Raw genomic sequence first — 27,518 nt, forward strand, 5'->3', positions numbered from 1 at the left:
ATCTAGTGCCACCCTGTTTTGCCAAAATGTATGCCATTCTTTAGCATGGGAATTCCATGCTTACGGTCATGCAATAAGTCAATAAGGTTATGACCTTCCCTGCTAAACTGTGTTGGAGACAGTCAACAGCTGTACCATCGTGGATCATCTCTCCATAGCACACTATCTAGACAGGTTGGAGATAACTGTGGTTCTCAGGGAGTTTATAATCTAATGAGGGAGATAAGAGATGTTTACAAATAATTAGAACTCAAGGTAGGAAGAGATAAGGGTGAAATTAGAAAGCCTTGGTGGAGGTGTTGTGGGAGGATGGAGGTTTCTAGCTTCCTGTTTTCAGTGTAGCCCGTGCTCCTCAGTAGGTTGCACTTCTCTTGGGAGGATTGGACCCGAGGGAGGGACACCTGGGATTTCAGGCCGACAGTGCAACTTTTCATGAAAGCAATTCAGAGACGATTATTACTGCCTAGCTCAGAGGACAGCTCTCAGGAGTACGTGCTCTGTTCACTGCTGCTATTATCTCGTGGGAATGACTGGTGTGCATGGCAGCATCTTGATGCCTCCTTGAACCGTGAGGGGTTGTGCGAGCCCCACTGTTCTATTGAGTGTACCAGAGATGCAACCCCCACAGATCTGGTTGGGGGGAGGCAGGTGATCGTCAGTGAATCAACAATGGATGATAACAAAAGACCCATCAACAACAATATTTACCTAGTCCTCATTGTATGTCACCTGATTTTCTAATTGCTTTATACCGTTAAATTATTTAATCCTGTCTAGCGAACCATATTTTAATAAAATTTCATTATCTGCTGTAACAGAAATCCCAACCCCCCCCCTTTCAAAACAACCCCCAAACTGTTCCGATGGTTGTGGGACAGACTGGGGAGACAGCAGCACGCATGTCCACTCGCCCCAGATGGGAGTCCACAAAGTAACTGCTGTGTCAGTGTTCAGTTTGGTGGACCAGTGAGTTTTCACTGGGGCTACTCACAGGAGGATGGGTGAAAGACCCTTTGCAAGGAGTAGGGAAAGCTTGGAAGTAGCTACATCCCCAGAAAATCCATCCTGGCACAGGTGGCCACTAGTAATATTGCTCTTTCTGCAGTTTGGCTGCTCAGGGTCTCCAGCCTCAGCAAACGTTTAAGCCTTTTTATAATGTTGGGATGGACCCTGAAGAATCTTCCAGGCTCTGATTTTCTTCTGGTACCTGGACTTCAATTTACCTCCTGTTTATACCTGGGACTCCTGGGGCAAATGTTTCAATTTGGAGAGAATGTTGCAATTCGGAGAAACAAGCCATATGACGCCCATGACTTATTTAGGTCAACGGTTTAATAGTTGCTAGGTGATCAAGCTGGCACAAATTAAATAACATTTTGAAGAGCCCCTCTAAAATTACCATATTATAGGCATGTTTAAAAAGATTTGTTTGGGGGCTGGAGAGATGATGGCTCAGCGGTTAAGGACACAGGATGCTTCTCCATAGATCCTGGGTTAGATTCTCAGCACCCAATGCTTCTCCATAGATCCTGAGTTAGATTCTCAGCACCCACAAGCAGCTCACAGCCATCTGCAACTCCAGTTCCACGGGACTACAGCATCTTCTCCTAGTCTCCGAGGATGCCAGGTGCCCATGTGGTACACAGACATACATGTGGGCAGCACACCCATTCATATAAAATAATAAGATAATTAAACATTTTAAAAGATTTATTTATAATGGTGTGTGTGTGTGTGTGTGTGTGTGTGTGTGTGTGTGTGTGTGTGCGTGCATTCTGAGTGCCTGTGGAGGCCTGAAAAGGGTTTTGGAGCCTCTGGAGCTGCAGCGACAGGTGGTTGTGAGGTCACTCAGGTGTACTGAACTGGATTTATTCTGCAAGAATAGCAGGTGTTCTTAACTGTTGAGCCATTTCTCCAACTCCACCACAGGCATATTATGAAAGGTTGAATTAGCTCAGTTCTTACATTCTCCTTAGCATGCATAAACATGTATCCAGTGGGGGGACAGTGTTACATACATGTTTATTATTATTTTAAATTTAAATTATTTTTTATCCTTTCATACATTTACATGTTTTTCAACTCTTTCTTCCTGCTTCAACTTCTATTGTGTCCCAACTCACAAATTCATTTCTCCTTTTCCTTAATATTGCTCGCACCCCACCCCCAGGTGGACTGGGGACCTGGGACTACAGAACCTACCAGGAACACATTCTAGAGAAATGGATTCTCTCTCGTTCTCGGCAGCCATGAATTAACTTTAGCTGTTTTTCTAGGAGTGGGGCCTTGTGTTTATCCATGTTAGCACAGCTCAGATGGAAAGGTATCCTGGCAGCCAGGAACCAAAGAATACCACAAAGTCACACTACACAACAAATTTCTCAGAAGAGATTTATTGGGAGAGAAAAACCAGGAGGGTGGCTGCCTCTGCTTGGGGGAGAAACAGCAGCAAACTGAACAAGATACAGGGCTTATCTAGGGTTGCTTGGGAAGGAGGTGGGACTTTCCAGGGTGGAGATTGGTGGGCTTTCAGGTCCAGAGATTGGGCTTTTTACTCTGTAGGGTGGGGCAGGGTCTAGCATTTGGGGCAGTTAGAGGGGTCTGTGGGTGGAACCTGGCGGTTGGAGGTCCTGGAGGCGGGGCCTGGCCCTTGCGCAGCTTCTGGGGCTTCCAGACACGTCCTCTGGAGTTGTTCTTAGGCCGGTTGTTGGGAGTTCAGGGGCAGCTCCCCTGCTGTCTGGCAGCAGGTGTCCTGGTCTTGTAGCTCTTGTGATCTTTCTGCTTCTTGCTGTTTTCCCTGGACTTAGCTGTAGTGGTTGTCTTGAGATGTATCAGTTGGGGTTAGTTTTGTGCATCTTCTCTACAGTGTGAGCTGTTGTGGGCTACACTTAACTGTGAGTTTAAGGATAAGTATTCAGAACACAGAGATTGCATGGTGGTAGTAGGCTTTCCTCTAGGGTTTCTGATCTCTCTAGCCTTTGGTTATTGGCTAGGTTTAGAGTACCAAACCTGAATTCCCTCTCGTAGAACAGGACTAAAGTCAAACTTGACAGGTGTTAATTACCCCAAAGATAACAATGCCACTGTACCACTGGGGAGTGCTTACCAGGACAGTGGCCAGTGTGGTTTGTAGGCTCTGCAGCTAGGTAGTGTTAGGGTTTAAATAAAATGCTGCAGGTTCCCCGAGGGGTGCAGTGGCAGAAACGCCGCAGGTCCCTGAGTGGTGGCAGTAGACAGAGGGCCACGAGACCACGCCTCAGGTCCCCAAGCCAGCTGCGGAAGGCAGCGGGAAGCGGGTCCCAAGACCATGGCAGGCCACAAAGACAGCTGGACCCCAGGCAGGGAGCCACATGGTGGGTGAGAGACTGAGATAAACATTCCACAAGACCACACTACAGGTCTCCAAAGGCTGATCTTGGGCAGGGAGTCATGCATTGGATGAGAAACAGAGACATGGATAGGTGGCATACTATGCAGAGTGAAATTGGATATTTATTTAGTGGGTTATGGAAGGGAAGGGGAGAAGGTGGAAGAACAGAGAGAGAGGTAGAAAGATAGAGAGAAAGAAAGACAGAGAGGGGGAAGGGAAGAAGTGGGGAGAAGGGAGAGACAGAAGCTACCTCTTCAAGAGAGAAATGGAAAAAGAAGGACTCAGGCTGGAGGCAGGAAGAAAACTCCGCCTGCCTCGGTGGTGGATTCGAGTCACAGCACCAATGTAACGGTCTAAATGAAATGCTGCAGCAGCAGGCAATGGGTCCCGAGACCATGGCAAGCTGCAGAGGCAGCCGGGTCCCAGGCAGGAAGCTGTGTGGCAGGTGAGAGACCAAGATGGATAGGCACTCCATGCACAGTGAAGTTGGATATTTATTTAGTGAGTATGGAAGGGAAGGGGAGAGGGGGAAGGAGGAGAGAGAGAGAGAGAGAGAGAGAGAGAGAGAGAGAGAGAGAGAGAGAGAGAGAGAGAGAGAAGGGGGAAGGGGAGAAGTGGGGAGAAGGGAGAGACATAAGCTGCCTTTTGGAGAGAGAGAGAGATAGAAAGGAAGGACTCAGGCTGGATCAGCTTGCCTCAGTGGATGGGGAGAAAGTGGGCATGTCTTGTCTCTTAAAGGGACAGACAGATCATTACAGGTAAGATTATTGATTCTTTTTCTCCCTTAGCAGTTTGCCCAACCATGAGAGCTAGTTCTCAAGGAGGAGGCTTCCGGGTCAGTTCAGTTGGATTCTCCTAAATTCTGTGTGCTGTGGTGTCTTTAGCAATAGGGTCTTCTCTTCAAAATCTGGGAGGAAGCCAGGAGCACTGACAATAGCCAGTGTTGTTGGGGAGCCTCTTGGACACCCCACCCCCAACAAAGTGCTATTTTAAGTGGAAATATGCACGGGCTAGGCTGGTGCTCCTACGTCTTGAGGTAGCTGTACCTCAGGTCTCTCTCTCTTGAGTGTTAAAAAGATCAAAAGTCCTGTTTTGTATATAGAAGTCCCATGCATCTCTTTGAAACTGCATAATCCTTAACATTTTTTCGAGTTAGTAAGATATTTTAGATTGAAGACTGATTTCCAACTTGTGTATTCCAGTGCATTCTAGACCCGAGTTGATGGACTGCCTTCCTCCTTAGGTGTTGACTTGGTGACCCAGCGGTTTCAAGGTCTCCTCTGATCTGGCGCTTTTGTTTAGAGTCTGTGGTTTTCCTGGTAAATACAGCTCTTTCAGAAGAAAGCAAACCCTGCTGGCGGGTGGTGATGTTTGTTTTACAAATGCTTGGAAGTGGTTTGGAAGCTGTCTTCCAAAGAATAAGGTGCATAATAATCTCACAAAGCCGCTCTGGGCCACTGAGATCCAGTCTCAGCTGGCTGCACACCACGGGAGGTGGTTACACTTCTGTTTGCACAGACCCAAGAGCAGCGGACACTGGAAGAAGAGAAGCTGACCTGGAGAATGTCCTGACCTGGAATCACAGAGGGCTGAGCACGGGCATCTTGGGGTAGCGTTTGAGTCGTTGTGGTGTTTAGTGATGTGGCTGTGGACTGCTGTCCTGCTTTTTGTAGGTGTCCTTCATGAAGTCTGGGCAGCCTTCTGCTTAGAAGAAACCTCCTGGTTAAGCATCTTGAACTGATTGTATCTGCATAATTAAATACCCAGATGTGGAAAATTTTGGAAGTGAAGTTGTTAAAGAGAGTTGGTTGTGCGTCTAGATTATGAAGTGTGGTTGTAGAAAAAAAATCCAGTTTTTCAAAAGTCACATTGAAAAACTAACAAAACTAGCTGTCATGGTGGCCCAGTGTGTGAAACCTTAGATACAACAGCAGCGGACTGGAGATGATGTTTAGTGTAAAACAGTAACAAAAAGGCTTTTAGTTTCTACTGTTAACTCTATTGTTGTGTATGAGATTGTATTGTATAGTGTGAGCATGTGTATGTATTCCTAGGTGTGTGTGTATATAGTGCGTGCATGGGTGTGTATTCCTAGGTGTGTCTGTATATAGTGTGTGTATAGGTGTGCATTTGTAGGTGTGTCTGCATATAGTGTGTATATTGGTGTGTATTCCTAGGTATGTCTGTATATAGTGTGTGCATGTGTATGTATTCCTAGGTATGTCTGTATATAATGTGTGCATGGATGTGCATTTCTAGGTATGTCTTTATATAATGTGTGCATGGGTGTGTATTCCTAAGTATGTGTGTATATAGTGGGTGCATGGCCAGAGGCCAACAATGAGTATCTTCTTCCATCACTCTCCACCTTATATTTAAACTAATTTAAGTTGAATTTTACTTATCATTTATTTGTGCACATACATATACACACATACACACACACCACACACTACACATGCATGTGGGTACACTGTGGCATGTGTGTGGAGGTCAGAGGACAACTCTGTAAAGTTGTTTTTCTCCTTCATCTGTGTGCAGCTTCTGGGGATCTAACTTAGGTCATTAGGCTTGTACATTGGGGCAGCAAATGCCTCTATTGAACCTGGAGCTTGCCGTTCAGCCAGGCTGGCCGTCCAATGAGCCCCAGGAATCCTTCTGTCTCTGCTCTCCCAGTCCTGGGATTGTATGCGTGTGCTGAGAATCTGAACTCAGGTTCTTATGCCTGTAAGGTCAGGTTTGAACTATCCAAAACATCACCCAGACCCTAACTCCTATTCCTGTAAGGTCAGGTTTGAACTATCCAAACCGTCACCCAGACCCTAACTCCTATTCCTGTAAGGTCAGGTTTGAACTATCCAAACCGTCACCCAGACCCTAACTCCTATTCCTGTAAGGTCAAGTTTGAACTATACAAACCATTACCCAGACCCTAACTCCTATTCCTGTAAGGTCAGGTTTGAACTATCCAAACCATCACCCAGCCCCTAACTCCTATTCCTGTAAGGTCAGATTTGAACTATCCAAACCATTACCCAGACCCTAACTCCTCCTATTCATGTAAGGTCAGGTTTGAACTATCCAAACCGTCACCCAGCCCCTGACTCCTATTCCTATAAGGTCAGGTTTGAACTATCCAAACCGTCACCCAGCCCCTGACTCCTATTCCTGTAAGGTCAGGTTTGAACTATCCAAACCGTCACCCAGCCCCTGACTCCTATTCCTATAAGGTCAGGTTTGAACTATCCAAACCATCACCCAGCCCCTGACTCCTATTCCTGTAAGGTCAGGTTTGAACTATCCAAACCGTCACCCAGCCCCTGACTCCTATTCCCAGCCACAGTTTTGTCTTTGTGTATTTGTCCAATGTTAAAGGTGCCACCAGGCTGTGGTGGCACACACCTTTAATTACAGCACTCGGAAAGCAGAAGCAGATGGATCTCTGTGTTCAAGGTCAGCTTGGTGTGCAGAGTGAGTTCCAGGACATCCAGGACCACACAGAGAATCCTTGTTTCAAGAAGCGAATAAAGGCAACTCTCTACTCAGTTACTGCCTTGTAGGTACTGAGCCATCAGAGGAAGATGGCTTCTTCCTTTCACCCTCCGTGGAGGTGGGTAGCTGTGCCTAGGAGGCTTTCCCTGATCTCCCGCCTGCCCCTTTGCCCTTCTCAGGAAGCTTGTCAACTATCCCAGGATCCATGCAGCCTAGAAATGCTGGCTTCCCTGATCAAGCCTCCGGTGCTCAGAAAGTGGAGGAGGCACTGGCAATCGATCAAGAGAATTCGCTGCAGATGCCCTGCAGCCAAGCAGCAGGCCGTGACATGAACTAGGCGACAGGAGGAGTCGTGCACTGGGTGTCCTTGTGGCTCCCCTGGTCATTTGAGAGGAGGGTGTACAAGATCTAACTATATTCATAACGATTCTAGGACATTATTGGCTTCCTGGGTCTTATTCTTTACTGTTCATACAGTGTCTTCAGGAACTGCATGACATCGCTTTGTCTGGTGGTTGGGAAAAAAAGACACTTCAACATCCTCTTCATAGAGCAGAGGAAGACAGGGGATGTAGGCAGTTTTGGGAGAGCGTGTGATTCTCAGAGGAAATGAAGCCCATGCAGTGTTCCTCTGGGTTCTGGTATAGGGTTTAGCTTTCATTTTCTTGCTCTGTGACCAAGTTTGATTTTTCTTGGGCAATCAAATTCCAGCCAAAGGACTGAAGGTGGTTCTCATCCCCTATCCTCTCTTCTGTCACTGGGGGGCTGCATTAGAAGCCTCTCCCTGTGCTGAGGAAGAGAAGGAATCGAGGAGGATTGAGAGACCAAGGCAAGGGGAAGGCTGGAGACTGTAGTCTCCGGCTCCAGCTCAGCACACCACCTCACCACATCTGGGGGTGTCGTTATCTGAGCCCTGACACACTTCCTGAAATGCGGAGCACGACTTTATCTGTATCACTTACGCGGAATCGCATTAGGTTTTCTCAGTTGCTACAGTGTTTGCCTTCTTTTGCTCAGACTTTGCTTGGATTTATTGAGAGTTATTGCCCGAAGGTTACACACCTTGCCCTGCCCAAAACTCCTCTTTTGGTGTCTTTATGCATCCTCCATGGTTCCCAGACCTCTAGGTGCTCTTCAGCCTTTGAAGGAATGCTGTCACCTACTAGCTTGTGGGTACCAGCTCACAGTGTCAGTCTGTCTGGTTTCATTTGTCTAGATTTGCCTGTTGTTTGGGAAACCACTTTTAATTTTCTTAGGTAAGATACAGTTTTACAATAGAATCTTGCCTCAGTATTTAAATAGCAGCTGTGGAGGGAAGGGCAACAGTTACAAATAGCTCTTTGCCTTCCTTTGAAAGGGAGCCTTTTTGTGAGGAAACCCCCCCCCCTCCCGCCTTGCCACCCTGGGCTAATTTACATGGAAAAAGGGAAACACAGGACTTATTTGAATCTGGTGCATAAATTAGATCCTTGCGAGACAAATGTGAAGGGACAAACTCTGGTGTTTCTCAGACATTTTCACCTCAAGATAGTTAATGTAATGGATATGGCCCAGTCAGCTTCATCTGTCCAGAAGTGGATTTCTTTTTTCTGTAGCTTTTATTGATCCCTTTTCCTGCGTCTTCACTTTGATGGACATTGGGGTTGGTTGGAGGCAGATGGACCTCCTATCGTGAATCGTCAGGAGGATTCACACTTGTCCGGACCTCAGTCTTGGAGGAGACCCCTGCCAGTTTGTATTCTTCACCAAGGCAACAAAAACAGCTGTTGTAAAGCCTATTTAAGCTTTTACTATGCAGTCATGTTACTATCGGCACCAGGAAGAAGATAAGGGCAGAGGCACGATTTTATGCTCCCTGCATGCCTGTGCGGTGAGGTTTTATTTCCTCTGGGGTCTCTGTTCTGCGTAGCCCCTCTTCTGGCTTAGGAACAATTTATTCCTTTTCCACAAGACTCTGTGTTGCATGGGCTGACTTGACCCTGAGCTCTGCAGGTTGAGGGTTGCACCCTGGAAGCCTTGTTAACCTGGGTGATCAGAGAATGTAGTCTCAAGGTTCAGCGTTACCCTGCACTATTTTAGGGCACCCTCCCAGCTCTTGGGGTACACACACCACTGACTTTACCTTTGGGGTGCACACCCCCGACTCTCCCTTCACACTGCCACAGCTGCACTTGGTACTTCCCTACAGTGACATCTTTCAGCTATGTCTGATGGCCTGGAGAGCTTCACGGGTGTTCTTAGCAAGGACATTTGACTGTATTGATTTGCTTGGTCAAGAGAACAGTGAACCATTTTTACAGGTTGCCTCGGGCCTCTTACAGGACAGGAAATGCTAATTTTATTTGAACTAAGGAGAGCATAGAAATGCCTTTGTTAGTTTAGTACCGAGCTCTATTGAGGGAGCAGGGACCATGAGGGATGGGCGTGCAGGCTGCTGCAGGTGAAAACACTTCAGAGGAGACCTCTAGGCCTGCTGCTCTGCTCTGCTCTGCCTGGGCGCCTCCTTCCAGGGCCCAGTCTGTGAGGACTTGAGACGTCCTCCCTCGCTCTCTTCTTCCCTCCCTCCTTCCTTCCCCTTTCCCACCTCCCCTCACCCTCCCTCTGTCCGTCTCTCCTTTCTTCTTTCCTCTGTAGACCAAGCTGGTCTTGAACTCACAGAGATCTGCCTGCCTTAGCCTCACAGGTGCTTATGACACCAGTTCCTATTAAATATCAACATACTTGTTGTTCAGTGAAGGCAGGAAGAAGATTAAACGGGGGGTGGTATGTGAGAAAGTGGGGGCAGAGTTGGGGAGAGACCAAACAAGGAGACCAGAGAGAGGAGCTCACTCGGGGTTTTTAATTTGGGTGCTTTTCTTTTAAATCATATTTTAGTGAATATTACTATCCCTGGACTTACAGGGAATAGAAGCAATTTCTCCCAAACCTCTCAGAACTGCGGCTGAGCTTCCAGGCCGCCTTAGCTGGTCTGAGCGGCCAGCCACCCACTCTTGTTTTGGCATCTCCTTACATCCCACAGCGGGTGTTTCTGTGTTTCCGTAAGGACTCTGCCTACGGTGTTATCACAACACCAGGTGCTTCTCCGGTGAATCTTATCAGATAGGCAGAGGAGGAGGAACAGTTGGGCTGAGCACACATGTTCCTGTGTGATTTGAGGACTTGGGTGACATGAAGAGAACTAGCTAACCGTTATCCAAACCGAGAGGACGCCGTCAAGATGACCCAGGGCCTCAAGCTTTGTGATGATTTGTTAACTGACAGGGCTCTTAAAATTAAGACGAGTTTTACATTTTTACTTATTAATTTTAGAGGTAGAGTCTCCTTATGTTCTTCTGGCTGGCCTGGAGCTTTCTATGAAGACTAAGCTGTACTTGAACTCACAGAGATCCACCTGTCTCTGTCTCCCCGGTGCTGGGATTAAAGTGTGCACCACCACACCTGGCCTATGAGATTTTTAGATGAGTACTATGAAATTTGAAAATGCTAAACGAAATCTGTTACTTTTATTTATTCTGTCCTTGTGCTTGCACACGCCATGACACGTGTGGTCATCAGAGGACATTTCTGAGAGTCGGCGTTCTTCTACCATGGTGGGGGGCACGAACTGAACTCAGCTCTTCAGCCTTCTTAGCCAATGTCTTTACCCACTGAGCCATCTCCATGGCTCCTGTTTTTCTTAAAGGAGTCTGGGGCAACCCACTGGGCCTCTCCTGTATTGCAACGAGCTGTTATTCTACTTCTTAATAAGACCTTGCTTTCCTTCCCCCCAAAAGTAACCTCTTACCCATAGAGCAAATTATTACTACTACATATGCATAGACCCCTCAGCTAGACACACAGCTCTGTAATTGAGAGGAATTCTCCATGTGGTTCTGATAATTTCATATCTGGGTTTTGGACAAGGAAATGGTCCCACCCAAGCCCAGTGTGGCTAACCAATGAGTTCAGCTGGCTTTCTTTGAGGAGCACGAGTGACCCCCGACCATCCGCACCACCACAGAGCTCCACTCTGGCGTGGGTGGTGAGTTCTCCATGGCTGCATCTGCATAGATGCTGCCCACCCTGTAAAGTTACCCGCTGCCCGCTAGCACCTCCCGACACCCATGCCACAGAGGCAGAGGTACACACAGTGATGGGGTAGCAGAGAGCGCTGGAGTCTCAGCGGAGGCTCAGTGAACGTCCAGTCCATGAGGAAGCATCCACAATCCACAGGTGTGGTCTTGTTGCGGGATTCTTGAAGGTTGTCATGACAGCCGTGATTAAGATGGCATTCCCAGATGATGGCATGACACAGCCGGGGGCACAGAGGATCACATCTGTGTTCTGGACATGTATTCATACTACTGAATGGTGTATATTGGCAGTATAACCCAAAGAATTAAGAATAGAGAAGTAAGCAGCATAAATCTTTTTTCTATATTTTCTGTCACACTACCCCAGAAAGCACACACCTTTTGTGGAGCCTTCTGTCCTGGTGTTTGCCATCATTATGACTCAACTGTTAGCTTACTGCCTGATCATGGGCAGATAGCTTCATCTAACTGTCTTCTAAAGCAAGGGTAATTATGTGTGCTTTGAATTGCTTTGGAGATTAAATTCAACGAGATGCTTAAAGTTTTTGGTATAATGGCTGTTTGTTGGCTAGTTCCCCTTCATTTATGAGTTGCTTTCTATTTTCCCCAACCTCTCTCCTGTTCATTTCTGGAGTCTTCTTTCTGCTCTTCTGCTCTGGGACTTTGTTGGCTGCCCGGTTTCTGCTGACTTTCTTCTGAACTCTCCCTTGTAGACAGAGGATCTAGTTAAGTTCACTGGTTGTGATTGTCCCGTCTCCCCTGGAATAATCCCGTCTTTGTGGTCACATTGTAGTTGGGGTGGTTCTTTTGTGTTGTCAAGGATGTAGTTTTGGAAACAAAGGACTAAACCAATAAAGACTTCATAAGACTACCAGGTAGCATGGGCCCCTGTGAGAGGGGCTCTTGGTGTGGTGGCTCCCTCCTCAACCCTCATGTCCTAGAGTGACTGACCGTCTGCAGACGACATAGTAATGGAGCATATTAACTGTAAGGAAATGGTGGGAAGGGAGGGCTGATGAGTATGGCTCAGAGAGATTTGCAGCTCTGCCATCCAGAGAGACAGTTGCCATTTTTTAGATGAGGCCTGGGCAGTTGGATCCGATAGTCAGAGCCACTGTCTGTCCAGACGCAAGAGTTAAAGTCAGGACTGTGCTGAACATTGAACTTGGAAACCTAGGTCTCTGACCTGAAGCTCAACCTCATGATGAATTTTTTTCCTGAGCTGGGAAAATCTTCTCTTGATTTGGGTTGGTCTGCCACATGGAACCCCACCCAGTGTTCGCAGCAGTAGTTAGAAACAGGCCTTGCTCTTTCCAAGGCTAAGGGCCGTGTTCTCTGCCTTCCTAATACTGTGACCCGCTAACACAGCTCCTCGTGTTGCAGGGACCACAACCAAAAATTATTTTCATTGCCACTTTATAACTGTAATTTTTCTATTATTATGAATCATAGTGTAAATGCTTTTTTGGAGATAGAAGTTTGCCAAAGGGGTTGTGACCCACAGTTTGAGAACAACTATAAGAGAGAGAGAGAGAAAGAGGGGGGTCATTTCTTGTTCTCTTGATGGCTTGTGTAAAAACACGTAAGGAACACGTTGTTCCTCATGTTGTGGATTCGGTTTTTCTCCATTCTGCATCCCGCTGTCCACCAAGTTAATACCAAATAGCAGCTGTAAAGGTCCTTGCGGCCATGCTGGGAAAATTCCATGTGACCCACAAATCATGACATCATCCTGAAGCAGATAATTTAAAATTACTCTTTTCCTTATGAAGTCATAGAAGGCAAGGCTGTAATTAAAAATAGAGCATTAATGCCTTTGATATTTTTTTCTAAAAATATTTAGCATTGTGTATGCTTGATATGTGTGGGGCACACGTGTGCTACTCTGTGGGCATGTGTGTTGATTCTCACCTTCCACCCTGTTGGCTCTGGGATCAAATTCACACCATCAGGCACACACTGTGAGCCCCTTTGCCCGCTGTACCATCTAACTGACTGTCGTTTGGGTTCTTCTCCTTTTAAATTAATTTTTATTTAGCACACAACATGGGTTTTATTAGGACAGTTTTATGGATGGATATTGTACTTTGCTTGTATTCAGCCCCTCTTGTATCTGTTTTGTCTTTTGAGATGGCCTCACAGTGTTGCTAACCTCAAAGTGAGGATCCTCCTGCATCAGCCTTCTGAGTGCTAGGATTATTCATATATATAATACCTGGTAGGTGTTTGGTTTTAGTACTACTTTCATGTTAGCCAGAATTGCTAGCATTAAAAAAAAAAAACCACCCAAACTAATAGATGTTAGTCCTAGTATTTTTTGAGACTGAAAGACTTTGATTTGTAACATGAATATACAATTTGGTTGTGTGGCCCATGCTTTGATTTCTAATGTCAATGTGCTGTTTGATTGTGCTGCCTGTACCTGAATGCTCTAACCCAGGGAAAGGAGGAGTTCCTGCTCTCAGAATTCACCAGCAGATCTGAGGCTGCACTTGTAGCTCAGTGCTAGAGCATTTGCTCGACATGCACAAGGTCCTGGGTTCAGTTCCCATCGCTGAAGAAAAAGAATGAGGAATGGGACAGATGCTGTATTAGTGTCTCAGTGTTCCTCTGCTATCTCAGAAATAAAAACAGCTATTAGAACTCATTAGCAGAGTCTGAACTGAAAAGACAACACGTTTGGTTTCTTCTCAGCAGTTCCTGTCGTCTAACATCATGAAATGAGCCCTGGCTTTCCCTAGACTCTAAGGCCTAGTGCTTTATGGATAATATGTTCATCCAAGTGACTGTGGCCTTGGATTACAGTCCATGTTGACCTCTCCCCTGAACAGTTAACGTCAATGCTACGAATTCTAAGTTCACTTGTAGTATCCTTTTGGACTGCACTTCCACTGCAGAGCACAGATAGCAACCCATGAACATTTAAGAGAGGGGCTAGGGGGCTGGTGCAGGGGTAGAGGCCTGCTGTGTGAGCGTGAGGGACTGAGTTCAATCCCTAGATGCCATGTCAAAAAGCCAGGCATGGCGGTGTGCCCATGTGATTCTGTTGCCATGGAGTTGATTTTATTGGTTAATAAAAAACTACCTGGCCCATTAGTTCCAGCCTCTTACTCACATTTGATTAACCCATATCTAATAATCTGTGTAGCACCACGAAGTGGTGCCTTACCGGGAAGATTCTAGCATATGTCCATCTTGGGCTGGAGCTTCATCGCGTCTCTCTCCCTGAGGAGAGGCACGGCAGTCTGGCTCAGAGAGCAGAGGCATGGTGATTTATTAACTTCCCTTCCCAGCATTCTGTTCTGTCTACTCAGCCCACCTAAGGGCTGGCCAATCAAATGGGCCAGGCAGTTTCTTCATTAACCAATGAAGTTAACTCAAACAGAAGACCCTCCCACATCATTTCTGAAGTCTAGGAGTGTGGTTAGATTATGTGGTTCTTTGACATTGAGACCTGGTTGGAAAATGAGTAATTTCTCCAGTGAGGAACCAAGAATCTCAGGGGTCATAGTCACATCAGGTCACATCTGTTGATGGAAAGCAAAGTCTTAAGTGCTTATGGTATATGCAGAACTCTGGACAGGTAGCAGTGTAATAGACTGTTAAAGCAAGAAGAGGGGAGGAGGAGGAGGAGGAAGAGGGAGGGACTGAGAGGCAGGGGAGAAGAGTAATAAGAATTGTGGGGAAGTAAGCAAGCAGGAAAAATTAACAAACTACTTTTTTGTAATTTTAAATGCCTGATTTTGTGTATAATTGAGAGCCTCAGATAAAGCCATGTGCCCCTGTGTGGTGCTTAAGGTCATTCCTCAGACAGTTTGTCCCTAACTGCCAATTGCTGCGCTGATTTACCTGGATATTTAGCAAGGTGTGTTTCTGTGGATTTGAAAAAGAATCTGGAGGCATCTTTTGCTCATTATGATAGTCATTTTCTTTTTTTTATGTGATTTGTGGTTTTATTCATATGTTGTCTATCTTTTAAAAAAATTTTATTGCTTTTTATTGAGCTCTGCTCCCCTCCCTGCCTCTCCCCTCCCCTTCAACTCTCTCCCAAGGTCCCCATGCTCCCAATTTACTCAAGAGATCTTGTCTTTTTCTACTTCCCATGTAGATTAGATCTATGTAAGTCTCTCTTAGTGTCCTCATTGTTGTCTAAGTTCTCTGGGATAGTGAATTGTGGGCTGGTTTTCTTTGCTTTATGTTTAAAAACCACTTATGAGTGAGTACATGTGATAATTGTCTTTCTGTGTCTGGGTTACCTCCCTCAAAATGATGCTTCCTAGCTCCATCCATTTGCCTGCAAAATTCATGATGTCATTATTTTTTTCTGCTGTGTAATTCACATTGTGTAAATGTACCACATTTTCCTTATCTATTCTTCAGTTGAGGGGCTTTTAGATTGTTTCCAGGTTCTGGTTATGATAAACAATCCTGCTATGAACATAGTTGAGCACATGTCCTTGTGGCACGATTGAGCATCCTTAGGATATATACCCAAAAGTGGTATTACTGGGTCTTGAGGAAGGTTATTTCCTAATATTTTGAGAAATTGCCACACTGACATTCAAAGGGGTTGTGCCAGCTTGCATTCCCACCAGCAATGCAGAAGTGTTCCCTTTACCCCACAACCTCTCCAGCATAAGTTGTCATCAGTGTTTTTGATCTTGGCCATTCTTACAGGTATAAGATGGAATCTCAGAGTTGTTTTGATTTGCATTTCTCTGATGACTAAGGATGTTGAACATTTCCTTAAGTGTCTTTCAGTCATTTTAGATTCTTCTGTTGAGAGTTCTCTGTTTAGGTCTGTACTCTACTTTTTTTATTGGATTATTTGTTCTTTTGATGACCAATTTCTTGAGTTCTTTGTATATTTTGGAGATCAGACCTCTGTTTGATGTGGGGTTGTGAAGATCTTTTCCCATTCTGTAGGCTGTCGTTTTGTCTTGTTGACCGTGTCCTTTGCTTTACAGAAGCTTTTCAGTTTCAGGAGGTCCCATTTATTAATTGTTTCAGTGTCTGTGCTGCTGGGGTTATATTTAGGAAGTGGTCTCCTGTATGATAGCCATTTTCATGTAACTACTCAGAGAATTTAAGTCAAATTAGTTAAGAAGCTAAACAAAGTAATGCTCCCCAACACACACACACACACACACACACACACACACACACATGCAAGCATGCACACATGCACGCACACACACACAAATTTGAACTCTTTGGAGAGAAGCCTAATTTATGCAGCAGTGCAGTTTTGGGTCACCACATGGACACCCCCTTTCTCTCACTTATATGCATTTGACTGAGGAGCATAAATTAGTTGTGAATAACCCCAATGTGTTTAGTAACAAAGTGTGGGAGTCTGCCAGACCAAGTCTGTGGTGCTCTTGTAGCTAGGGACTACACAACTGGCTGGGTGATAACCCCATAAACAAGGACCATCAGGAGTCGCCAGGGCTGTTTCCATGTAGGCACCCACTACGCCAGGACCCAGAGCAATGCAGGAAACAGTTTTCAGCTTCCAGGAGGCAAATTATCAGGGTGGTCCCAGCTCATTTCCTGTGCACAGGCACAGGGGCTTCCTGAGCCCCAGAGGGAACACTGCTGCTCTCTGAAAGTGGGACTCAGAGAGAGAATGCGCTCATTCTCCAGACTGCCGCATTTGCATGCAGAGTGCAAGCAGCCTCAGAGAAACAGCTCTTGGAACCATGGCAGAGCAACCCTTGCATGGGTGCAGTGTGTGTGTGTGTGTGTGTGTGTGTGTGTGTAATGTATGCACACAAGCATGTGTGCTCAGTGTGTGTTTGTATGTGCATGTGTATGTATGCACATAGTTATGTTGGTGTGCATGCACACGCAGTGTGTTTGTGTGTGCAGAGTATGTGTGCTTGTGTGTGTTCATAATGTATATGTGCAGTGTGTATGCATATAGTGTGTGTGTATGCTGTGAGAACATGACATTTTGAGCTTTTTATCCACTTGAAGTCCCCTGCTTAGATTCTGTGGGGTTATTCATAAATTTAATGTGCAGTTTATGAATTTAGGGTGCACATAATCTCGTTAGGGAGCTAAGAATCAATGTGGAAAATAAAGACCCACAGGATGGTTTATATTTGTAGATGAGTAGTTTATATGGCAGGGGACAGAGAAGGGAGTTCCTGTGTGGTCATGTAGTCAGGGAAGAGTAGAAATTAGGTTTGTGAATGAAATTCTTTCTCATTCTCTGTTTCTATCTCTCTATGTCTTTTTTCTTTGTCTCTGTCTCTCTTTGTCTCACTGTGTCTCTCTATCTCTGTCTCTCCCCACATCTCTCCATCTCTGTCTCACTCTGTCTCTCCATCTGTCTTTGTGTCTCTGTCTCTCTGTCTCTCTCCATTCTCTCTGTCTCTGTCTCTTTCTCTTTGTCTCTCTGTATCTCCATCTCTCTCTGTCTCTGTCTCTCCCTCTTCCAACTTCCTTGAGACAGTATCTCACTCTGTATTGCAGGCTGACTTTGAACTCACTCTGTAGAGCAGGCTGGATTCAAACTCATGACATCCTCTTGCCTCAGCTTCCCAGGTGCTGGGATCACAGGCATGTGTCATCACGCCCATCATGGAAATGGCAGCTGCTGAACATTTGCCGCCCTTGTGTCTGGTTCCTGGATTCAGACTTGGGTTGTGAGTGAGGAGCTCTGGAAAGCTGTGCATGCTGTCTGTCAATTGTGTCTGGGAAGCAGTCCACTCCACCGTTTCTTTCTCTTTCACTAATGATGTATTCTTGTGTGTACATGAGTGCATGGGTGCTCCTGTCTGTATGTGGACATACAGAGACCTGAGCTAGAAACTGGGTGCCTTTCTCTAACTCCTCATTGTCTCCTTGAGACAAGATCTCTCCCCGACTGGAAGCTAACCACCAGTTCAGCTTGGTTAGTTACCTAGCCGGCTCTCTGAACCCAGTTTTCTCATTCCCCATGCCGGTTACAGGCAGGTGCAGCCATGGCCAGCTTCTTATGTGGGGGTGGGGTTGGAACTCAGATCTTCATGTGTGCACATCAAGGGCTCCTATTCACCGAGTCCCTTTCCCAGATCCCCAATATTCTTAAATTTTGCTTTTATTCCAGTTTGATTCCCCTGTAGACTTCTGTAATTGAGGAATTCGTGTTTCCAGGATGGCACTGAAGAGCCCTTCCTCAAACAGTGGAAGTCAGCTCCTTTGCTAGCAATTTTTCTAGCCAGCTGGCCATTGGATTTGCAGTTCAGATGCTAGAAAATGAATTCTGTAGCGTTTACTGGACCGTCAGCTTCAGGATTAATGCCCCAGATAAACTTTCCTGTCCAAAGTAGGGCAGCTTTCATCTTCTGTCTGGACACAGTCACACAGAAGGGGAAGGTAACATCTAGCCATTAGGAGCACCGGCTATCAGCGGAGCAGGCTTCTGCTCCAGGAGGCCACAGCTGCTTTCTGCCTGTGTTTGCTCAGGGATAAAAGGAGAGGAGCTCCAGGGCTCCAGCCTGGCACAGCAGCCTGCGGTTTCTCTTCTCATGACATGAACGAGCCTGCTGGTGCAGGCAGGCTGCTCCTAACCACCGGGCAGGATAGGTCAGTGACTTGGAGAACACACACACTACCCCTGCCTGGGGTGTCTCCCTATTGCAAAGTCATTTTCTGTGAAAAAGTTACATCTATTGCTGTTGGCATAAGTTAAAGTTAAGCTTAACTAATGTTTGTGTGTGTATGTGTGCGCATGCATGTGCATGCATGTGTGTGCATGCATGAGTGTGTGATATGCATGCCACAGCACCTGTCTGGAAGTCAGAGGATAGTTTTCAAGAGATCTCTCCTTCCACTCCACGGTCTGAGAGATCAAACTCAGGTTGTCAGGCTTGGCAAAAGCCCATTATCCACCGAGCCATCTCACCGGCCCAGTTGGTCTAACTTTTAACAATAAACTTGTGATGATCTATAAATAGGTAATCTATAAATAGAAACATTTTCCTCTGTATTTCCCATTTTTGTCTGTTGTATTTTTACCAATTTTGGAGATAGGGTCTCATGTAGCCCAGGTTAGCTTTACACTCACTGAGTAGCTGAGGCTGGCCTTGAACTCTTGACTCTCCTGCTTTTGTCTCCCATGTGCCAGAATTACAGGAGTGTAATATCAGACCTAGCCACATTTTGAAAAGCTCATTATACCCTCCTTAAAACAGCAAGGTACTCATCAACAACACTCAACAATAACAACAACCAAGAGTGTTTCTCCTGAAGAACAGAGGCGTTGTTATTGTCTTGTAGAACAGTGTCCTGTTTGCAGTGTGTTCTCCGGGAGGCGCTGCCATCCAGCACACGCCCGGCTTTTCATCTTGGTTCATCTGTTGACTGCTGTCTCTTACACCTCATGCAAAATTGACAAAACCCCCATAGGTTTTCCCTTTAAAATGTACATCATACCTTCTACCCAGAGTTTCCGAAGTCTGATATGGCTCTGTGATTGATGCCTCCCTTGCGTGAACCTCTCAATGGTCCTCTCTCTGCAGTCAGTGGAACGAGCCTGCTGAGTAGAATTTGGGGCTCACCAGCAGCATCTCTGTCTCACTCTGAGTGACATCCGGAGTCCCCAGGGACCCCCTGGTGATGCCTAAGCTGGCTGGACCTCTGTACGGCTACCTCTCTGCTATGATCTGGCCACTCACCGGCCCCACCAGCCTTGCCTGTGCTTCTGTTACTGGCTCTCCCCGGAAGATGAGACACAGTACAATAGAATGTTAATGCTGAGAATCAAATTTCTTTTTCTTCTTAAAATTCAGTGAGGGCCAGGGAGATGACGCAGTGGGGGAACGGCTTGAGGAACAAAGGCAGACACCTGAGTTCATATCCCCAGGACCCAGGTAAAATGTCAGACAGACATGTGTGACAGCTGCTTGCAGTTCCAACACTTGGGAGGTAGAGGCTGGAAATCCCCGGGGAAGCTGGCTAGCTAGGCTAGCTGGACGGGCAAACTCAGGGCTCAACAGAGACTTTGCCCGAATAAATAAAGTAGCGAGCAATTGTGAAAAACACTAGTGTCAGCTTCAGGCCCTACGTGAACACGCACAAATGTGCACATTTACCACACCGCATGTGTGTCCGCTCAAGTGTAAACAGGCACACACGATAAATTCCAGCCAACCACACCCATAAATCTTACTTTTAAACTTACAAGTAAGTAACTTGTCAAGTGTCACTGGAGAGGTAGCTGTGTGAAGTGTGTTTGTGCATTAAGTGCCTCTGTCCTCTAGCAGAGGACATGGTCAGCCTGCAGGCCCCTCTGCCTCCATATCTGTGGATTCCACTTAGGGACACTTGGGACTGTACATGTGGCCCTTGTGATGGGCGTCTCTCACTTAAATCAGCAGCGCTTAACCCATGGGACGTGACCCCTTTGAAAAACCTCTATCTCCAAAAATGTACATTACAATTAATAACAATAACAAAATCACAACATTGAAGCAGCAACTAAAATAATTTTATGCTCGGGGTCACCACAACGTGAGGAACTGTATTAAATGTCTCAACATTAGGAAGGTTGAGAACCACTGACTTAAATACAGTTCCCAGCTCATTCTCACTGAAGTATGGACCAGTTCCTCACCTTCTACAGCAGATAAGATCTCGGTGTGTGGACAGAACACGCTTTGTCCTCCTGTCCGCGATGGGCGTTCGCTGTCTCTTGGCTCAGATGAGGATATAGGAGTGAATGTGTTTCACTTAGGCTGCTGCTTGGAGAAGTAGCTCATTTTTACAAATTCCTTTTTAGGGGGGTAAGTACAGATTGAATGTGTGTGAGGCAGTTGCTACCCTCACACCGCGCCCCACCCCTCACCCTCACACCGCGCCCCACCCCTCACACCGCACCCCAACCCTCACCCTCACACCGCGCCCCACCCCTCACACTGCACCCCAACCCTCACCACCTTTAATTTTGAGACAGCCATGCTGAGTTGCTCAGGCTGGCCTTGAATTCACTTTGTATTAAGGCTTTGAAACAAGGTCTCACTCTGTAGTCCAGTTTAGCCATGAGCTCTTGAACTCCCGCCTCCGCTTCTGAGGTGCTGGGGTGACAGAGCACCCTGGTATCCCGAGAACCTACCCATCCTGTTACATGAATATTGCATGGCCCTCAATAGCAGAGTCCCTGGGAAAGGAACACGCATGGAACCAACAGCACAGGTAGTGAAACCTTTCCAAATGTGATGTGTGTTATGTGTTTTTACTGGTGCATATTCACTGTGTGTAATGTGAGTTTCACAGTGGTAATTCCGGATTCCATTATGCTCCCCCTCCCTCTGGTCCCTCTCCTTCCCCGTATGCCTACTGTTTTCATGTCAGGTCCGCACACCTCCTATTATGATTCTGTGTAGAATCCAGGATCCACAAGCATGACAAAGCACTTATTTGCATTTCTGAACGTGACTAATTTTGTGTAATATGATGCTTAACACGATTAGACGCAGGCAAGATGGCTCAGCGGGTAAAGACGCTTGCTGCGAAAGCCTGCTCACCCGAGTTCAATCCCTGGACCCGCATAAAGGCGGAAGGAGAGAACTGGCTCCACAGAATCATCCTCTGACCTCCACATGGGCACCATGCCCCAACAATAATGAATACGTTTTTAAGTAAACATTACTATTGTAAAAATAAAGCCCAGTAGAGCCAATTTTAGCTGTCACCCCAACACAGCCTCGAGTCACCTGGACAGGAATTTCAATCCAGACCAGGTTGGCCTGTGGACACATCTGTAGGGGTTGTCCTGATTGTCGACTGATGTCAGAGGACCCAGTCCACTGTGGGTAGCACCATTCCCTGGGCAGGCGGTCCTGGGCTCTAGAAGGAAGCCAGCTAAGCATCATTTCCTCACCCTGCTTAAATACCTCCCCTGGCACCTGTCGTGCTGGACTGTGACCATGGGCTGGAGTAAACCCTTTTCCTCCCTCAGTTGCTTTTGGTCCTGGTGTTTGTCTCAGCTAGAGGAAGGAACCAAGAATGCAAGATATTCCAGGCTCTTCTCCCCGCAAATTAGAGCTACATGGTGGCCCCAGCTTCAAGTTTACTTCACGCCGTGTTTAGGAAAGTTTATCTCAGGAAGCTTAGCCAGATTTGCCTGCTGCTCTAAGGGAGTGTCTTATCAGCTGATCATCAAATACTTTGGAAAGCTACCCTGGACAGGGAAGTCTCTAGAAACGATGAGGCATCAGGCAGCTGCCCCAGTGTTCCCAGCCTGCCTACCAGGCAACCACAAACAAAACATCCTAGGAAAGCCTTCTGAAGCGAAGCACGGCTTCTGTCTTAACAGCCTTTATGAGAAGCCACTGATCCATGGAGAGCAGGCACCTGAGGGCCAGGTACAAATACAGCCATTAAATTTCTTTTAAAAAAATTATCTAATCTTTATGAGAAGTAGAAAAAGACAAGATCTCCTGAGTAAACTGGGAGCGTGGGGATTGTGGGAAGGAGTATAGGGGAGGGATTATATGAACAAGGAGCCATCAAGACCATGATGGGAAACCCACAGAGACAGCTGACCCAAGCTCATCGGGAGCTCACAGTCTCCTGACCAAGAGCTAGGGAGTTGACATAGGGCCAACGCAGGCCCTCTGCATGTGGGTGACAGTTGTGTAGTTTGGTCTTTTGTGGGGCCCCTAGCAGTGGAACCAGGACCGTCTTTGGCACATGAGGTAGCTCTTTGGAACCCATTTCCTGTGGTGGGATGCCTTGCTCAGCTTGATGCCAGGGGGAGGAGCTTGGTCCTGCCTCAACTTGATATGCCATATTTTGTTGACTCCGCAGGAGGCCTGACCTCTTCTGAATGGAGATGGAGAAGGAGTTGATTGGAGGTGGGGGATGGAAGGAAAGATGGGGGAGGGAATTGAGGAGAGGAGGGCAGGGAAACTGTGGTTTGGATGTAAAATAAAGAATAAAATAGACACACCAAAAATTTTTAAAAATTAAACAGTAATTTATTTCCTATTCACTCATTTTAAGGTTTTACTCCAAGGAGTATTGGTGGCTACAGCGGAGCAGTGAGCACCGCACACACTCTTCGTCGTGCGGAGCCCTTGGTACCCTGTGTAGTCTGTCCTTGTGCCCACCCCTCCTTTACATCCCCATACATCCCATCTGGTCCCCTCCAACACACACAACAGCTGGTTGCATTCGTTCCGTCTTTAGCACACAGAGACACGGCTGGTGAACCCACTTCCGCGCTCTGGAGCAGATTCTAATCTTTACACTGGATTTTGTGACCCGTAAAATGACAGCAGCATTGATAGCTGAGAAGACATTTCCATGGATTAAATAATCTATGCAACGATTTTTATTGGGTTTAGCACCTGGCGGTTAGTCAAGAAGCTGCTGGGTGTGGAGGAGGGGCAGTTAGTTACTTTCATTTTGAGGGTTTCATATTGTACGCTGTCTTTGTGTCTGGCTTCTTTTGTTGAGTATGACATTTTTGTTATAAGATCTTTGTTAGCCTGGGGGCTCCTCCAGGGTCTTGGATGTGTTATGATTTGCTTGTGTTTTGGTTGAATCCTATTCCATTGTATGGGTATACCACTATATGGTATTTAAAATTTGGGTCATTTTTTTCTTTTTCAGCTATTATGACTAAGCTGTTTAACATTTGCATACAGAGCCTGTAGAAGCTGCTGGGTGCGGGGTGGGGGTGGGGTGGTCAGAGCACTCCTGACCCTCCAAAGCTGTCATTCATTTTAATTTTAGCCATTGCTGTTCTGTTGTGGTTTCAGCCACACTTCTCTAATGACCAGGAGTGCGGAATATCTCAAGATTTCTTACTGCATTTGTGTGTGTGTGTGTGTGCGTGTGTGCGTGTGTGTGCATTGAAAGGGTGTATATATGTCCCAGCATGAAGGTCAGAAGACAGCTTGTGGGAGGTGGTTCTTCCTCTCTACCAGGTAGGCTCAGGGGTCTAACCCAGGCCATCGAGCCTGGAGGCAAGTGCCTTTACCTGACAAGCCATCTTGCCATCCATGAGAAGCTTCTTTATTTTTTGATACCTGTTACTATTATTTTTAATTATTTATAGATGTGTATGTCTGCATGTGGGGATGTGCATGGGAGTGCAGGAACGGATGGAGGTCAGAAGTGTTGGGTGCCAAGGAACTGGTGTTCCAGACACCTGTGAGCCACCTGATGGGGCACTGGGAACTGCCCGTGGGCCCTCTGGAAGAGCAAAAACACTTTTAACCATTGAGCTATCTCTCTGTATCTTCTGATTGTTTTAAAATCTTTTTTTTCTTTGAGACATGTTTCTCAGTGTAGCCTTGGTGTTTTTTTTTAATCTTTTAAACATGTTTTAAACATCTTTTAAAATGCTTCTTGGCTTTCCTTATTTTATGTGTGTGGTGCACAATCTCACAGCATCCTGCTTTAGAAACCCCAGGACACAAACACAACTGTATTTGCTCATCTACACGGCAGGTTGGACTAATAATAGTGAGTATTGACATTGCCCGAACTGTGAACGCTTTAACTTCATACCCACGCATACTCGGTGGCAGGAAACACACGGGGGAGAAAGTCAGGGCTGGTGCTTCCTGGTTCCAGAATGCCAAAGTCAAAGCAAGCAATGGTTTAGTGACTACAGCAGAGGCAGGTGAGTGGCCTGGACTCTGTGGATGCAGGCGTGAACTCCGTCCTCTGACAACCAGGAGGAATTGTTTAAACCTTTTCCCAACACAGGATCCCGTTTCCCCATCCTTGCCTCAGCATGAGGAATAAAAGTTTACCTGCCTGTGAGTAATTCAATTTCTGCTTTTCCCCAGTTGTTGGCAAGTTTCCTTTGCACTGAACTAAGTTTTGCTTTGATCCCAGATCATAAGATACAGGGAAATAAATTCTCAGCCTCTCTCTGCTTTAACCTGGTGGCCGTTCATTATATGCCTCTCCACTTTCTGTAATGCAACATTTTCTGTTCTCACTGATGTTCTTCAGCTAGCATGGCTATTGTGCGTGTGTTCCGATGCCTGCAGCACTAGGTACAGGCTCCTTTGTTAGAAAGCCACTTACAATGTGGCTCCCTCAATGGTGTTCTTTTCTTTCCGTGAGGTCCCATTCATTTGTCAACCAGCCCCAAATGGTGGCCTCGGCTTTTCAGCAACTACTGTATTGTGTCCATGAATTATTGTGATGTCTGTATAATATAATTTAAACTTGGTCACCTGAGAAGGAACATGGGCATCATTTACCATCAGGTGTGGGCAGCTGGAATAAATCAGTAATTTCTTTTTTTTTTCTGAGAAAAATTTTATTGGCCTTTTGGATAAAATTTATTTGCCAGGAAGGATGATTCCATCATACTTATGCTGGAACCAGCGCATGGCTTCCTCTTTGCTGATTCTGTGTTTGGCCCCAATGCAGCCTGTCTTGCGCTTCTTGTCTGCGATGCTGAAACCTGGCCTGCCCAGCACCACATAGAAGTCCAGGCCGTAGATCCCAATGCTTGGGTCATATTTGATGCCCAGATCAATGTGTTCTTGAATCCCAAAGCCGAAGTTCCCAGTATCCGAGAAGTTATTTTTCCGCAACTCATACTCTCGCACCTTCAGGCTTTTCTCCAGAATTTCTTCTGCCTTGGCTTCGCGGACAGTACAGTGAACAGCAATCTTTTCATTTCTCCTGATGCCAAAGGACCTGACGGTGTACCTAGCTTTGGAAAAGACAGGTGTCTGGCCTGTGAGCTGCTCCAGCACCTTGGCTGCCCGGGTCAGTCTGTCCCCGCTCTCCCCAACACAGATATTGAGGCAGAGCTTGCGGATGCGAAGTTCTCGCATGGGGTTCTCCTTTTCACCTTGATCTTGCGACATGATGGCAGGCAGGAAGAGCAAAATCAGTAATTTCTTAAGCTTCAGTCAGTGAGGTCTTGAACATGCAGGGCTATATGATCACTGTATCAAACTTCTGTTGTTATGATAAAGTAGCCCAGGCTGCAAACTTGTAAAGAAGAGAGACTTAGCTCCCGCTCTCTGAGGTCTAAAGACATGGCACCGACATATGCCTGGTTGTGATGAAGAGTCCTTTTGCTCCGCCGTGTCATGGTGATGAGAGAATCTAGCACCACAGGGAGTTGAGGATAGGGAGGTGCTCTTGTTCTTCTGTAACATCCATTGCCCAGGAACTGAACAAGGTTCCACAAGAACTTTCTGAATTTCCCTTTGAGGAAGCATTCCCAATGACCCAATTGCCTCCCACTAAACTCCACCCCGAAGGTCTCACCACCCGTGAGCCTGGCCAAGCTTCCCACAAGAGTGCTAGTACCCTGGATAAGCCAACCACAGAGTCCCTTTAATTACTGAGGTTTGGATTTAAAAGCTAGTGATTCGTATCTGCCCTCTGTGCCCTCTGTGATGCTCCTGAGAGCTTGGGTTTTGTTCTGACTGTGGCTTTTGCGTTTGTATAAGGTTTGACTATTGGTGAGAGGACTTGAAAGTCTAGATTTTTGTGTGTCAGAAACCTTGACAAGCAACTCCACTGCCTGTCTCTCTCATCATGGGTGGCCTAATGGGAGCCTCCTGGGGTCCTCAGTCCCCACCCTCTTCCCGTCCTGGGGGGCAGACTTTGGAGGTAAAATAAGAGCAGAGATTCTTAGCTAGTTCCACCGTCCAGCTCTAAAACATCGTAGAAGAGCCAGGACGGCTGCCTGCTGACTGCTCCTAAGGAAGCTGCGTGGATTCCGTTTACAGAAAGGTTTGACTGTCTGCACGCTGCTAAGTGCAGACTCACAGGCAGACGCAGACGTGCTGACGGACAGAGGCAGCGCTGAGGGACGCTGCTGTGGGAAAGGGCAGGCCGAACGGGGGTGGGGAGACACTTTAAAGGTGTATTCACTTACATCTTTATGCGTATGAGTGTCTGCAAGTTTGTATGTGTACTGTGTGTGCACAGTGCCCACAGAGGTCAGAAGCGGGCATCAAATCTTCTAGAACTGGAATTACACATGGTTGTGGGCTGTTATGTGGATGCTGGGAGCTGAACGTAGGTCGTCTGCAAGAGTAGCAATCACTCATAACCGCCGAGCAATCTCTCGGGTCCCACTGAATGCTTTATTGCAACTTTCAGAAATAAACATGTTTTGTGCTGACACCCAGTGCACATGCATGAGTGTACACATTCCAGCTCATACATTTATTCTCAAAAGAGTGAGTACACCCCTCCCTACTTCCCCCATTCTTCCTGCTTCAGATCTTTTCTGTCCCGTTCAAAGGGGGCTAGTTAAGATTGAATGGGTTGATTTTTGCCATAGATGGCGCGCGCACACACACACACACATACACATGCACACACACTTATATGAGTATCGTATACAGATGTATGTATATAAATTCAGTTTCCTTTCTGTTCTCTTTTATCTTTTATATTTGTTTAGTGAAATTTGATTCCTGAAATCAATTCATCCATTACACATTCCTTAAGTCGTCATTGTGATCATGACATCCCTAGAGTGGGAAAGCTAACTGAAACAATTATCCATCACATGTTTTTCCTGAGCGCAAACGCTGCTTGTCCACTGACATGGTCTGTTGAATGTTGGAATCCAAACCTTAACTGGAATGCAA

At 46.4% G+C, this 27,518-nt stretch overlaps 2 protein-coding genes across 2 annotated transcripts in view; one reads left to right on the plus strand and one right to left on the minus strand.

Annotated features, from left to right (window-relative positions):
- Positions 1 to 27,518, plus strand: part of Itpr2 (inositol 1,4,5-trisphosphate receptor type 2) — a 391,594-nt gene that overhangs the window by 38,758 nt on the left and 325,318 nt on the right.
- Positions 25,197 to 25,783, minus strand: LOC119806211 (60S ribosomal protein L11-like). The gene has a single exon (XM_038317811.1). The coding sequence runs from the start codon at positions 25,767 to 25,769 to the stop codon at positions 25,233 to 25,235; it is 537 nt and encodes a 178-aa protein (XP_038173739.1). The 5' UTR covers positions 25,770 to 25,783; the 3' UTR covers positions 25,197 to 25,232.

This window comes from Arvicola amphibius, chromosome 2 (assembly GCF_903992535.2).
Source record: "Arvicola amphibius chromosome 2, mArvAmp1.2, whole genome shotgun sequence".
NCBI lineage: Eukaryota > Metazoa > Chordata > Mammalia > Rodentia > Cricetidae > Arvicola > Arvicola amphibius.

Coding starts and splice junctions, on each gene's coding strand:
- LOC119806211 (XM_038317811.1), bottom strand. CDS start 25,769: ATGTCGCAAGATCAAGGTGAAAAGGAGAACCCCATGCGAGAACTTCGC.